Source organism: Anarhichas minor, unplaced genomic scaffold, assembly GCF_050575085.1.
Source record: "Anarhichas minor isolate MPS153535 unplaced genomic scaffold, ASM5057508v1 ptg000087l, whole genome shotgun sequence".
Taxonomy (NCBI): domain Eukaryota; kingdom Metazoa; phylum Chordata; class Actinopteri; order Perciformes; family Anarhichadidae; genus Anarhichas; species Anarhichas minor.
This window is the reverse complement of record NW_027466533.1, coordinates 3,717,261-3,733,310: the sequence shown is the minus strand read 5'-3', so window position 1 is coordinate 3,733,310 and position 16,050 is coordinate 3,717,261. Positions and strand designations below refer to the sequence as shown.

The window sequence follows — 16,050 nt, the reverse complement described above, 5'->3', positions numbered from 1 at the left end:
CTTTGTTTAAGTCTTGACCAAATCAGAGCAGAGAGTGAAGCAGGTTCAGCATATTGAAGTGTGACATGTTGATCTTGGAGTGCAACTCTGGACGACGGAGTGAAGATGAAATAGTTCCTCAAGTTATGTCAGCAGCAGGCTAATGGTGTGTTTTCTGCAAAGTCTCTAAAGGGGCCGGTTACAGTGGGAAGCTAGTGCAGTGTCACAAATATAAAGATGCAAAAGTTCAAAGCCCAAAGCTTCATACCTGTAAATTTACCTGGAGGCAACATTGCCATGGCAACCTGATGGTTTCAGTGGGCTACCCAGTGTCAGCTGCACATATAGTCCACAGCTTCGTTATTCTCTGGTAGCCATTTGGCCCGACATGTCTCCCACTCTCCCATCCAGGGAGCTACTTCCACTAGGCTATTGATTTTCTCTTTCCTCATAAGTGGGCTGATGCCAAGCAGGGGAGGGGGGGCTCAGTTACGCTTCCTCCCAAGACACCCTTTAAGTGTCCGTGCTATTTTTTTCTTTGTGTTACTCAGATGTTGTAGTTTCATGTCATACAATGACATCTCTTGGGAGACTACGTACTGACAAGCTCTCGTCTGCAGTGAGCTGAAGTGAAACTAGAGATTGGGGTTCTTCTGAACTCGTCTTTTTAAACACAATCCCAAAGGAGAGAAAGAGGCAAATATGAAGATAGATGAAGAAGAAGTTGCAGTTATGTATGATGAACCTCATGGGATCGGTATGAATGCTAACTAACACATTAATCCATTTTTTTCTTTGTTAAAATCAACAATTGTTGAATGTATAATAGCAAGTATGGTACTGGTTCATCACAGAATATGGATTTTAAATCCCAGGAACATTGTTAACCTTTGGGAAAAGACCCTTAAAATTGAGACGAAATTTTAAAAAATGCACCTATTCAAATATATATATATAAAAAAAGGTCTTCTTCTGACATGTGCTTATATAAGCTGGTGCTAACCAATCTCAACCGATAATATCAATCAATCTGCAACTTTTAGCGACAAAGGTGGATGTGTGCGCTTCACGCCTATCATGTTACATTCATAAGCCCACCCACTTTTTAGTGGACCAATCAAATGCAAAGGATTTGATTTCACTCCACTCAAATGTTCCGTTTCACTGAGGAATATGTCACAGTAGATGCTCTACATTTCATCTCACTGGGACTTTAACGAGATACTAAGTCAGAGACTGAGCCTCGTTGTCATATTATGGTGGTCAATATGTGCTTGCAAAGATCAACTTTGTAATATCAATTTAAATAAACGATATCGGCGCCCATGCCTTTTGGTTTCGGGACATTATATCCATCCTCACAGCCACTGTTGTATTTGAGTGTTGAAAATGTCACAACCTTTTTTGTTTTATCCTCAAGGCCGGTGACAAAAGGTCACAGTGCCCAAGTGAGCCCTGCACCTCATATAATGGTGTATTGCCCAAAAGTTCATTTGAGGGCTCATTTGTGGCCCGTGGAGGGTTTTTTCCAATTTCATGGCGGAAAATTAGGAAGTTTCAACATGTCAAGGTTTGAGAAATGTGTGTGAGCACCTCGGGGAATCCCTTTTTACTCCCAGGCACAGTTCCCCACAACACAGAGAGATATTTGTAATAACAAGCACACTCAACCCCTGTGTCTACTGCAGTACGTTCAGTATGTGCTGAGATGTTACACTCTGCATAAAGTCAATATGAGTCACTTGGTGCTCAGTGAATCCTCTTCTCTCCAAACAATAATTTACTTTCACTATGCAAGAGTCTGTAATATTGATGTTCCAGCTTATTGTTATGGGCCGTTCATGGGTGCTTAGGCTGGAATCCACAGCCTCATTGTAGTCTTTGTTTAATGTCTTTATAACTGCCATAAGCCTCATTAACATCTCTTTGGTTTCTTAATCTAGTCATTTGGAGTAAAACATAATAATATACTCTGTTCTCTGTAGGGGGTAGATCACATTTACACCGCAGCATAAATGTTACGTAATATTTCACATGTAATGGGAGTGCAGCACACTGTACTTACTTTTATAACTCCTGACAAAAATATCAGTTTCATTAGCTTCTAAATGCTATACGATGTGTATGTTAGCTAGTCGCTAACTTCATCTGTTAGCAGCTTGGAGCTGCTTACCGGTAGCAAGCGGAAGTTCATCACTACGAACAAAACCTTTCGCATCACACAAAGGCATTTGCTCTATTGTTGTCAATAAAAAAATACTGTTCATAGCAGATTTAAATCATTTCTACATGCTGACGTTGCCAAACAAATGGCAAATTGAAGGGCGGGAGCAGTGCACCGACCCGTTACTGTTTACTGTGAATGGTGCCAGTTTCAGTCCTCTGACCCAACATGTCCTCATATCGGAACGATAGCATACAACGTTTGCCAATGATTCCCCAAAGGGGAAATTTAAAATTGCAAAGTACTTTGTAAGGTTTAGGAAAAAAGGACATGAACAGTGGTTTCCTGGGTGACAATCCTGTGTTTGTATTGCTCAAAATAACACGTGACCTGGCTTCTTCCTTTTCTCCCGTCATAATTACTATGGCCACGATTGGTTAAGGCCTAACAACAAGCGTAAATATGGGTCGTAATAAGCTCTTTGCAAAGATGACCTGTACAGCTTGTCAAATAAAGGGCTAATTCATTTGACTAAAGTGATTGCCTTGAATGAAATCATAAATATGAGGAGCCACTAATGATGTGTCTGCCTCTCAACGATATGAGTTCAGGTTCATCCCACACAGTGAGGGCCATCTGTTTCTTTATTAGCTTATGTGATGAACAATTAGCCTGCTGCAGGCTTCAGATGAGCATAAGATGGCTTAAGTGACAAAGACACCAGTCAAACGCACTCATATATGAACTATGATAGTAACTTCAGCAGTTGCCCGATATAAAAAATGTAAATGCAGCTACTCAAACATCATTATCATCATTAACACTACAAAGCCTTGTGAACTGACAAGTTTAACCACAACAATGGTCCTTCCTTTGCTGTTGTTATCTCCACCATGGTGCGTTTAATTACAGGTATCCATAACTCTCAGTGATGTATATTAAAATATAATATGCTGGAATTCTTGCCTTTGGGTTTGAACCTGCACATTTATCTGGCATTGTGGAAAATAAACACCACAAGGCATGTGATAAGCTCTGTCTGTAAGACGGCTGTCAGTAACCAAGTCTTACAAGTTATTGAGGAAGTCGAGTCATGTTCTTGCAGGTGTGTTCTGGGGAGGCAGCAGTGAGCTGCCAGCAGGCATAATACACAAAGAAAGAAATAAAAAGGCGTAGCTTCTGTTCGGCTGGAAAAGCCTGAGGGATTGGTCCTAAATGAACTCCACACCTTCCAAGATGATGCAGAACTCTTGTAGCCTGTGGCTGACCCCCCTCAAGGTGTACCGGGGAGCACTTAAAGCTCTCATTTGTGCCATTGGGGTGCGCAATACTTCTTGGCTTAACAGTCTCAGTAAACTGAAAAGGTGCTGATAGCTGTTTCCCCCAGACTGATCTCTGTTCCTGTTTGGTAGGCTACACATTTCTCACTGGGGCAGTTGAGTCTGAGAACGTGCTCGGAGGATGTGCGACCTCTTTCCTTCAATGGCTCCAAAGTTATCAGCTGTCAACGATTGTCATGGATAGTTTCAACCAAAACTTTCACACTAAAATGCAAGAAATCCCCAGGGCAAACGTCCTGCTCTGGAATAAATGTGCCTGCCTGCATTCATACCCAGTTGGTATACTCACTGTATGGAGAACAAGCATTTGCCAAATGCAGATCAACTGAGTCAGACCAACTTCTGCCTCAGCTCGCCTCATGTTTGCCTGTCATCGCTGTTTTAAGAAGGTCATTCATCAATCTGTGGCCCTATCATTGTTTATGTCTATGACTATTCCACAGATGTAATGTGTGCCCTAGTTGATTGAAAAGGGCAGCAGCAACACATATTTGAGACACCTTTTTCTTGTACTGTGGGTTTCTGGAAGCTTTATTGGTCGGATTGACAAAAAAACAAGTCAGATGTAAAAGAGAGTACTGTCATTGAATGTACACGTTGTACCCAAGGTACATCTTCAGCTACTTTGATGATAGACATATAATTGTGCAACAGCTTACGCCCATTGTCCGTCAAGTGTATCTCGGAGTTTTTACATTAGCGGTACAAAATCTTCTCGTGTAATATATTCCCCTGCTTTGTGTCAGGGCTGAACACATGAGTGTCATCCTCGTGATGAAATACAAAAATATGGCCTGTTTCTGTGTCCGATCACCAGCCCTGGTCAGAGGTCTATTATCATGTCAGCCACAGCTTCTCGGGGGGGGGGGGGGGGGCAGCTTTACATGCACCACGCTGTCAATCTGAATGCCCCTCTCTCTCTCGCTCTCTCTCCATCTCCATCTCTCTCTCTCCCCCGTCTCTCCCGGGTTTTCAGCACAGAGGCACTAGCCGATGATGGGTTTCTCAGATGGAATTAAAATGTCTCGTCCCACAGCTGTCACCCATGCAAATTGCATTGTCTACAGATTCTATCGCTGAGAAAAGCCAGCAGTCTGTTTTTGTCTGATGCCTTCTTCCTTCTCATTTCTTTTTTTTGTCATGATGTCATTATCAGTGACACCGCTGCTTCTCTCGTTAATGTTTTCAGACAGTCGTCTTTAAATCTCTCTCTGTGTCTTCGTTTTGCTGCAGGTTTACCGCCACTCCTACATGGCCTCCTACAGTATCTACAATATTCACACACGGTAAGTGTTGCTGTGAGGTAAAATAAAAACACTGTCATCAGCGAGATGACCAGGGTTGCAAACACAGATACAATCAGTAAAGGCTAAGTGCAATGGAAGTATATGCTGTTCACATGTGCATGAGAAAACGGTGTTTTCTTTTCACGTGGTCCACGCATTGGCTCGATTTTAAAAACATACAGTTGTGGGATAAATGTGTTTCTGAAGGGCACAGTATTGTCACATATCTATGCTCTATCGCAGGGTTTTAAAGTCTGACACCGTAGGTCCATCCTCAGACAAAATTGAGACGACTGTGACCTCCCCACCATATAATTTAGTAAATTGCCACCATTCTGTAACTCATGCTGAGTTAGCTATTTGCAGTTTCTGTTTGTAATGATAATGGATGTATGGACAACTTTACTGGATTGCTTGATTACTGAGCTACTGAAGAAAGCATGATGATTCTCAGTCAAGTGTTTTACTTACTATGATTTCTGAAGTGGATGTATGGACATTTATTTGCCATGTTTTCACAGTTTGAAAACCTCTTCTATTGGGAAGGACCCTCAGCTGTAAACCTTTTTTTTCACATAATGTGACTATAGTGTATGTGACTGCAGGGCTTTGGATCACACGGCTTGTGAACTTCAGCAATGTTAAATAAATGCATGCACAGTTATGACTACCAGTAGATGAGCCCACAGTCCGTAGCGTCCTGCTGATCCCAGACAAGCTGGCATTCAGACATCCTGTCGGTCCCGTCAATCACAGTGACGGGCAGGATTCCCACTACTAATCGGAGATTAGTTTGCCTTTACAAACACGAGTGTTATTTTACAAAGCTTTGTGATAGATTCATCAGATATTGTGCCATTCCCGGGCATCACTCTATCGTGTTCATTTTATCTTAGTCATCTGGCTGCTGGTATCAGACTCTGGGTCTGTTGCCAACTCGTTGCAGATTTGAATTTGCGCCTCGTTGTTTTTTTGGACAAAGAGAAACTGACACAGCGTGTGCAAAATCACAGGGAAAACTGGCCCAAAAAAAGATTTGAACTCTTTTTTTCCCCAATTTGTCCCTTAATATACTTAGTAGCTGCACCCAACTTTATTTTAATACAAGGTCTTAGCTATAGTATTAAAAGGCCTTGCTGTGTTTCTATTACAGGCCATAGTTTTATGTGTATTTCATGGCTGCAACTAACTATTTTCATTATTTATTAATCTGCCAATTATTAATTGATTAATCGTTTGGTCTATGAAACATGTGAAAACTGTTAAATATCAAATGTTGAGTTTTTTTCTGTCCAACAGTCAAAAACGTAAACATAACTTGGAACCATCAATGTTTTACCATGTTTACTTGGAAAAACCACTCGATGTTTGTGATGACATTGCTTGTTGTCTTTTCCTTTAGAGAGGTTTGGGAGCTGGACCCTCCTGAGGTGGTGAACTCGGTCCTGCAGTACGCCGCCTGGGGAGTGCAAGGCCAACAGCTGGTGAGAACACACAGAACAACATTCCCCAGCCTCACCCTGCCTTACTTTACCTGCATTAGCTGTATTGCATTTCAGGATTAGTCTCATACTTTTTTATAAATATACTTATTTGTGTCTCTTATTCACTGAAGCTTGCAGTAAGTAATTCATTGAAAAAGCACATTTATTTTTAAGTAGACAAGTTTAACAACCCTTCTGAACCGAAAATATTTGTCAGTAATACGTTTCATATAGGCTCCGTATCTCGCTTGCATAATAGCACAATGACACTGAAATGAAAGGAGGTCAATAGGAAAATCACGGCTCTCAGCACGGCTACGTGAAGAAAGCACAGAAAAGTTTTGAATACAAGACACAGAGAAAGACTTCATTCTCTGCTCGGGTAGACATTACTCCACTATATCTTTACATAGATAATGGTTGTTTGCTGCGATATTAATGCTCTGAATGTCATATAGAGGACCTTTAAGGTTAGAAAAAAAATCATGACATAATGATTCTTATTTAACATATCGGTTGTTTGCAGAAATGTATGAGGCCAACATTTATTCCTGGCCACTGGGCTGGCAATTACCAACCATATAATGACAACACATTGAATCAGCAGTAAGCACACATGCAGTTGCTTTCCTTTCATTATGTAATTAAATGGCCCAGCACAGAAAATCATTAGTTCATAATGTAGCCTTCAGCTTCAGCATATTTAATGCTGGCCTGATCTGACGTTAGAATTTCTACTGAAAAATACAAATAAAACCCACAATTTGAGGGCCATGTAACAGTGTCTGCTTTTAATGCATGTGCCATGCGCTTCTAATTCAGAGTTCCTCGCTATACTCGTAATATATGTAATTTACCTCAATTTTTGTAGGAACCTAATTACATGCAAATTTTCTCCCATCATACCTTTTTTTTTTTGTATTTATCTACACCGGACAGATCGGGAGGTTATTTCCTTGCCAGCTAAAAAAAAAGCGAAAGCACAGTAGAGCAGCTTTGTCCATATTTGCAAATTTCAGCATGTAATATTTGGGCATAAATCAAACACGACTCCATTAGGAAGTCATTATGGTGATAAGGAGGTGGAAGCTGTTAGACAGATGTGAAGGCTCAGCTCTCGAGTAGCATGCGCAGCATCATTAGCCAGAAGACTGTCTTTGGAAATAATGACATAACATGGGAGTTTTGCGAAAAATCTGCAAGTGAGCCTCCGAGCAATTCTTTGGTAATTTTGTTCATCCTCATTAGAATGGTGGAAAGTTTACGTTTTGGAATATGAATCAGGGGTGTCCATTCATCACGTCTTCAGCAATGCAATGGACACACGTTTTGTAATTAGGAGTTGTTTGAATGTCTTTGATCATTTGTGAATGCGAAAGGGGGGGTCTGAAACTGTGGAGACAAATACGCCGCCCAATCCAGCCAGGAGGTATAACGTTGGCATGGAGTCAGTGAGTAGCATTGTGTGCTATAGCTGAGCCCCCTTCTTTAGCCCATATTTACATTGGCAAATGAATTATCACTGAATGACTTTAACAATGATGAAAACAAGATGATTCTCAGGCAAGTTCTGGAGTTATAAGTTTTTCTACGATTTTAGAAGCAGATATATGGATATGGTTTAGTTGTTATGAGGTCACTAGTATCAGATATATCAGAGTGTAAGTCCCACTTAACCTAAAAGTATATGTTTCATGTATATATGTTCAAACTTGAATGAGTTATGACTCTGAGAAGGAGTGCCATTGTTTTACGGGTAAAGTGGCAATCATGTCCGGGCTGAATGTTTTAGGTAAGGGTTGACTGAACTGCCTTTCCTGGGGAAAGTGTGCGTCACTGTTTCAAAATCCTCTGATGTAAATTATAATTCTGGTCATGAAAAATGATCTGGCCATTTGCCAGAGTTAACTCCACCTTTACAGTAACCGCTTCCCAAAGATACGGCCGTTTAAGTGCCTACGAAGGTCTTTCTGTGGTTTACTGAGAGCCACAGGGGACATTGTTGGTATTTTCATATCACTCTCACTGTGCCAGCTCTATTTCTGTAGGTAAAGGTGCATGGTCAGAGCTATGAGGTGTATATGTTTAGGAGTGATGAGGGCTTCCCTCATGTTAACACAAATTCAAAAATCTTCAAATATATACTGGGAAACTGTATATTCACAAAACTTTTTTTTTCCAAAGCTACTAGATTTTATAACTGTTTTGACTTAAAGCAATGCCATCATTAATGTCACTGTCTTTGTGTGTCGGGATATAAAAACCAACAATAACTACATTTCTATCCCGGGCCCACTTCTATGATTTGATCAGACAACCTCAAATGGCTGATCATACTCGCTCCCCACTTGGAGTAATGATAGTAGTAATGAGCCCTTCCCATTTTACAATAGAACTCTACTGTTAGATAATCATCTCTCTGAACCTTTCAGCACATGCATAGACCGCCTTCTGGACTGATGGCTAATGCCATCCAGCAGGAGGCCCTGCTGTCTGTGAGGTTGTGTCAGTGCAGAGAGAGGCCCTGTGCTGATGAAATAATATGTAAGATCACATGTTGAGGCCACAGACTTCTGGCTCGTTGGAAAGCACCAACAACTATTTCCTGTCTCTTAGACGGACTGTGGTCCGTGTAACGCTGACAAATGTTTGTCTGACGAGTTGATCCACGGTGTCAGGCTTTTTAAAACCCCTCAGGTTGTGGGGTTTGGGATTTTAATTGACTTCTGAGGCCTCTGGAGGAGTATCAGGTTCACTTCCACAAATACAGCTTACTGACACTGCTGTGCATCTTTAATCCTAAAAGAATCGTCTGGATGCTTGAGCAGATACTGTGTGTGTTTAATACAATGAATGTTAATCCAGTGTTAAAGTTGTGAAGCCTGAAATCTGGCACCTATACTACAGGCTTTGGAAGCCATGCAACAGTGCTCCTGTTCCTCACCGGCTCGCCGTGTGTGCTTCCTTTCCACAGATCTACATATTTGAAAATAACATCTACTACCAATCAGATGTCAAGAGCAACTCCCTCCGGCTGACATCCTCAGGGAAGGAAGGGATCGTCTTCAATGGGATCGCTGACTGGCTCTATGAAGGTACATGTCACCTTTTCTTACAGTCTAAGGACAAAACTTGCCATAAAGTGCGGCTTAGACCTTTTTCCAGTTTGATGAAACTGACAGAATCTCAACGACAAACGTAAACGTGATGTCAGATAATGACGTGTTGAGAAACAGTGCACCTCTGATGATAATATCTGACTTCATTTTCAAAGTGTTAGCAGACTGTCTCATTAAACGTAAATGCCTGTGTTCAGAAACATTACCTTATAAAAGGCAGTGATTAAATATTCATAATGTTTGTTCTGGTGCAGATATCTTCCCACCTGGTGTAAAGGAGTCTCTTTATGTGCTTTAAGTAAAGACATGCTGCATGACCTCAGCCAGTCTCTCCGGAGAAAAGAATATTATGTAAATCAAATCTAACGGCAAGTGGCCGCAGTGAATGCACCGTTGTTTTCTTCTTCTTGTTTCCCTTTTATTGTTAAGTATATTTTTGAAGTATAATAATGATGATTGACACCGAAATATACCATTTTATTTTTCGTTTCCACATCATTGTGTCCGGTTTGAGTGTGTTTGTGCATCCCCATCAAGGGCTTTATAAGGATTTTCTGTCAAATGACAATTAGAATACATTTAAACATTTATGTTTACTTCAAATCAATGGGATATACAAACAGTAACCTACTTTGTACTTTACAGTGACAGATCATTCACACAAATAGTCAGTGTAATCACAACATTCAGAGTGTAAACACAGATGATGAATTATTAAATGAGGTATAATGCTTTTCATGCAATTCGTCGACTTTATTGTATAACATTTAACCTGACCTCATTTACATTTCAACCTCAGTGCTAAGGTTAGTTAATAATTAATTACAAATGTTTTGTTGGTTACAGATATATAAATGTCCACACAGAATAAAGTATTTGGTCCAAACTTCAACATCCAGTGTACACAGCTGAATCATGCTGTGATTTAAAGCTGCCAGAAGTAGAGGTTCCAACTTTGGCGCCCCCCCCCCCAGTGGTGTGGTCAAACAATGATAAAATCGTTTCAAAATTCTACACAGAGTTAAGCCAGTTTAATGGACCAGCAGAAATGGAAATATTCAGAACTACTGAAACTAAGAATCATTGTGTTTCCGTTAGCTCAGAATAAGCCCTTATATTCCAAATGTCCTCTTTATGGAGTCGGCCATCTTGCACCACCATGTTTCTACAGGAGCCCAGAAAGGACAAACCAAACACTGGCTCCAGAGAAAGCCTTTTATTACGTTTTTATGTTGATGTGGCAGCTTAAATTTGGTGGCGCGAAAGCACCCGAAGGCCACCGTAGGTTCTTCTAAACACTTGAGTTAAAGTTAAGGGTGAGGTATTCAATTAGTTGCAACCTCACGGCTGGATGCCACAAACATCCTAACACTGGTCCTTTGTTGACAGATCATATGTTGAGCCGTTTTGTGTTTTATGTCGATAATACTCTTTCTGAATCCTTCAATTTTAAGATTGATAAAACAATGCAGCTCATCCTGTGTCTCTTTACGAAACAGAGGAGATCCTTGAGACCCACGTGGCCCACTGGTGGTCACCTGACGGAGAGAGGTTGGCCTTCCTGGTCCTTAATGACAGCCTGGTGCCCAACATGGCTTTGCCTCGCTTCACTGGCATGACATACCCCAAAGGAAAGCAATACCCATACCCCAAGGTAAACATTATTCAGAGGACACACATGTCATAATGTCACTGCACAGTTACACGACCGTTAGCCATGCTTCCAGAAAAATGTCAATAACATATCTCTTGCTACCATTTTGGGACAGACTCTTGTTTGCTACATTTTGAATGTGATAAGAAGATGGAAATCATTCTACTTTAGACATACTTGGCACTCTAAAGGGTTTTCTCTGTTGGTTACCCCATCTTTGCACTGCCGGTCCAATAAGGAGGTAGCGACCACACACTAAATAGCACCAGCTTTTTCAAATATCGCACAAAACATGCACTTGGACTGAAGGATGAACTGATTAGAATTTGATGGTCAAAGCTCAAATGTCACTGTGACCTCACAAAACACATTTTTGACCATAAATCAAGAATATATGTGCAAATTATGACAATTTAACACAAGTGGTGCCATTTTGGACAGACATGCACGTATGGGTGTGAATGGGTGGCGGCAGGCGTCAACCTCGGCGTCTAAAAATTGAAGCCAATGTGGAAGTCCCTTAAACCTGCATTCCCTCTCATGGCCATCCGGGGGCGACTCCTCTGGTTGTAAAAATGACTCTACTTCTCTCTTGATTTATTACCTCAGTAAACATTGTAAACATGAGTTTATGGTCTCAATCTCTAGTTTCAAGTCTTCTTCAATACAGCATGATGTTCATTTACTGTGATTCAGATTTCAGTGATTGACAGGTCTCTACCACAATGTTGTCCAGTCTGGGAGTTTTCATGAGTGTTTTCATCTTAGAACTATAACCCTTTCAGGGTGTTTTATTTTGTAACCTTTGGTTGCTTTCTCGTCAAGGAAGTATTTCCCAAAATGTTGAGTTTAGTTTATTACATCTATTTGTCAGGAACCATGTACAAAAATGACTAATATCATACAAAAAAAGAGATGTTTAGCTCCTATTTCCATTTGCAGACCGGCCAGGTGAACAAACGCTAAGTTATTTTAAAGAAATTGTGCTGTTAATCCTCTCTAAGTTCACTATACAGGCTGGTTAAGTTTTTCTGTCCTCAGTTGTCTTCCTATAAAACATGTTCATAGAATAATTCAAAGGCAAATACCCCTGAACAAGGCGAGTTTGAAATATTATTTATGGAAACACAGGCTGTCGCACCAACTGCAATATTTGTGATTCAAGTGGATTCACTTTCTTATTCCCTCTATTGTGACACTTTCATATCAAAGCTTTACATTTTCAACGCAGTTTGAAATCAGCGAGCCAAAAGACAAACAGGTTGTGTGTCTTCGAGTCTGTGCTTCTATCCACCAGTGATCAGTCGTACGTGGAGACTGTCCACTGTCAAAGAGAAGGGGAACAATCTTCACCCACTGAGAGCAGCCTCGCTCGAACTGAAGCAACGCACCGCAGTGATCACACACAGATAATACACAAAGTAGTTGGCTAGCTACTATAGCTTTGCCCATCTTTGAAAGCCACACCGGTTGTTCTCTGAAGATCTTTCCATCGGGCTCTGTCTGTGCAAGTCTTCTTGGAAACACAGGAAATCAAAAGTGTGATTTGTTGCAGGTGGAGTGAAAAAGAATAATGCAAAAGCCCGTTCTTTACGATTGTAGCTTACTATTGCTCAGTGAAGCGTTTCTTCAATGCAATCATGTTTTATGTCTGCTATTAAGTTCGTCACACAAAACTAGTTCCTGCAACACTACACATGCATGGTTGTCTAACTGGATGTGCAATTAATAGAGTTTAAAGGGGCTCTTAAAGGTATGTTCTCATTGAATTATTCATTCCAAATCACTTCATCACGCAGCACTTTATAAGCCACGCTTGCCATGTTGGATGGTGCATGCATGGAGCGTTTGATGATGTGGGGCTTCTGTCTAAAGTCTGGACTGTTGGTTCTGCGTGCAGGCTGGCCAACCCAACCCGGCGGTGAAGCTCTACGTTGTCAACCTCTACGGGCCGACGCACACGCTGGAGCTCATGCCTCCAGAGACGCTCAAGCTACGGTGAGGGGAGCTGCTTTCTGTTTGTTGAAACCTCTGCATCGGCCGGAGGAGACATTAGACATTATTCAACTTCACGTGATCATTTTTGCTTACTAGACACTCGGCACCTTTAATAAGGGGGAACCGTGCGCACTGCAGCTTGCTGTGCCCCTGCATTGCAGTTACAGTAGTTGTAACTTATACTTTCAGTGGGGAAACAAAGTAAAGGACAAACTAAATGTATTGTTTCACAATGCATGCAGCTGCATTTGTCATTTCAACGTATTTTAAAAACCTCAGATTAACCATAAGGTTTTATGAGACCGCATCACTGAATGCCAAAACCTCCTTATGACTTCATGTCAACAGGACGTCTTGTTACTCCGTCTCCTTGCATCATATGTATCAATGTGTTTCATTGTGCCGGACTGAGTCCTGGACCGCCCTGCCTCAAAACAGACTCATCTTTTTGTGTCGTAGGGTTTTAAGGACCAGTGTGCTGGGAAATTAACCTGCACCCTTTGTTCAATTCACCCACCTCCAAAACTAACACTAGAGGGTCATAGTTTGAAATTGTGCTCATAAAATACAAAACAATAACCTTAAAATAAATGTACATGATGATAACCAGCGTTGTTTTCATGTTTTTCTTAGGGAACATTATGTTACCATGGTGAAGTGGATCAGCAAGACCAAGACATCGGTCAGGTGGTTGAACCGGGCCCAGAACATCTCCATCCTGACTGTGTGTGACACCACCACTGGAGCCTGCGTCACGGTGTGTATGTGTGTGTGTGTGTGTGTGTGTGTAAGAGAGAGAGAGAAATAGAAGTGTGTCCTTGGGTGGAAAAGGAGACTTTGTGTTCACGTTGGCAAAGTAATCATCTAATCAGGGAATGTATTACCTTAAAAAGGTTTAGAATGCAACGTCATGCTCTACATTTACTTCATAGCGCTCTGTGAAGGGTTGACACTTGTTAAAGCCTACTAACAGCTCTTGACTCATTATATCCGTGATCCATGATTTCCAAGGTAACGCTCTCGTTGTCGTGAGCAGAGAAGCAGAAATGTTTGTAAATCGGAGGAATGAGTCTAAGCTGGTGTAAATTAAATGTACATATACTTTGTGGTGCTTCTGCCTCCAATGAATAAAAATAAAAAAAGAACGATGCGCTGCTTTCTGATAGGACCAGAGCCATATGACCCCGCTCCCTTCAAGGACTCCACTGTTCGTTCCCCGGCACTTCTTTTAGTTTTTTAGTTTGACCTTTTGAGCGCTTGTCATTTCAAATCATTTTCCTCACTGAGTGGTTGCCATCTGCTGTGTTGCCATGAGTTCTAAGGAAGAGGAGCAGCATCTGTTACTCGTGTTGGACAGAAAGTACAAGTGTACCAGATACAAAGTCTTGTTTTGAGTATCGACGCTAGCATCAATAGTGTCCATCGCATCCTGGGAACATCAACACTCTCGTTAGTGCTGTAATATTTGCATCAACGCTGCTGGTATGATCGCCTCTTTTGGTTTGGACAAGTCACAACCACTGGTTACCACTGAAACTGTCTCGTGTTTAAACATGCAGATTAAGTAAATAACAGAGGAATTCAAAAGGAATGTCTTGTGCTTGAGAAAATGAGTTGGTGGTGATTAAAAAGTATTCAGAGGTAGACGAAGACAAATGCATTCACCTATCATGGCATGTTTCTCTGACCTTATAAAACGTTAGGTGCTGGTAACATTACAGGTGAAGTCAGTGATTCTAAAATTCAGCTCATATCTCCTCTTGGTCCTCTAAGCTGTCCATTATGCATTGGTTGGAAAAAAACCATATCCGGTGTTAATGCACAGCCCTGTCTCCGTAGAGGTCCGGAACATGATAATAACCGACTTCGTTATGATCCAGTGCCACATATATATTGAATTAACGGCTAAGATTGTTTCTTTTCTGTGCCCTTAGTTATTTCAGCGGCTGTGATGATCAAAAGATTTGTTTTGCGTTTTGTCTTTGTAGTGGCACTTCAAGTCGCTGCTTTTGGTAATCGCCACGGTCTCGGAACACATGAGTCATACTGGTTTTCGAACGTCCATTCTTGAATAAAAAGCTGTTTTTGTTGTCACCTTTTCTCTTGTCGGGAGCGTCGGGAATGTCTTTTCTCTGAGTCACTCGTTGCCTCTCGTCTTGCCGATGTTTGTGTCTATGTCACTCACTGACTCGAGTCACAATGCTTATCAGGATACTCAGATTTGGTTGGCCGAGTAGCATCGCGTGACACGATTTACAATGCATGCAACCAGCGACAAAATCTGCGCTCGTTAAAACAGAAATGCTGCGACAAAATGTAATAATTCTGAATGATTGATCAGTTATAGTGACCTCTGTTGTAGCCTGTGTAAATAAATCCCCGACACGCCTGCTGAACCTAGTTATGGTTGCTAAGCTATGATATGAATGGCGTTTGAGGGCAGGGTTTAGAGAACGGTCTGTGGTGTCCAGTCCTACAACACAATGCCAGGGAGGAGTAAACAGAACATTAGAGACAATAGAAACGACTTGAGAGTTATTGACATGTTCCCAAGCTCCAGTCGATCATCTATTAACCTCGCGAGTCGTCCCAAGTCACTAAATCTCTTGGTTACAAGGACATGTGGATGAACTCCTATGGTGCCACTTTGTGGAAAAACCTTAACTGATGATTATTTGAAGAAAACATCCGCTGCTGTAAACTCCTTCCACGTTCTCTCCACACTTAACCCGGCAGTTGAACTGTGGGACCCGCTCTCCAGTTCAGTTTTTTCCTGATTTGTTGTGATTTAACCAACAAACGTGCCTCCCAGCCAAGAGGCAGCTTAGCTCAGGCTTGGACCAAATGCCCCGGCCTCCTCTGCCAAAACTCTGGCTCTGGCTCATGCAGCATTAGTTTGAAAGGATGGCTCAGCCTGGGAATGGCGTCCCTGGTGGCGTGTTGAAATAAACCACGAAAAACATGAGGTCCATTATGTGACGGATGATTCTGTCTAGAAAATATGCCACTGAAGTGTTATTCCAAAA

The 16,050-nt window shown here is 41.5% G+C and overlaps 1 protein-coding gene across 4 annotated transcripts in view; it reads left to right on the top strand.

Moving 5' to 3' along the window:
• Positions 1–16,050, top strand: part of dpp10 (dipeptidyl peptidase like 10) — a 193,181-nt gene that overhangs the window by 161,032 nt on the left and 16,099 nt on the right. For all 4 annotated transcript variants that reach the window (XM_076081850.1, XM_076081851.1, XM_076081848.1 and 1 more), the window contains 6 exons: positions 4,717–4,769; positions 6,172–6,253; positions 9,228–9,348; positions 10,872–11,026; positions 12,927–13,024; positions 13,658–13,781. In XM_076081850.1, coding sequence (XP_075937965.1) covers positions 4,717–4,769; positions 6,172–6,253; positions 9,228–9,348; positions 10,872–11,026; positions 12,927–13,024; positions 13,658–13,781 — 633 coding nt within the window. The remainder of the gene's footprint in view (positions 1–4,716; positions 4,770–6,171; positions 6,254–9,227; positions 9,349–10,871; positions 11,027–12,926; positions 13,025–13,657; positions 13,782–16,050) is intronic.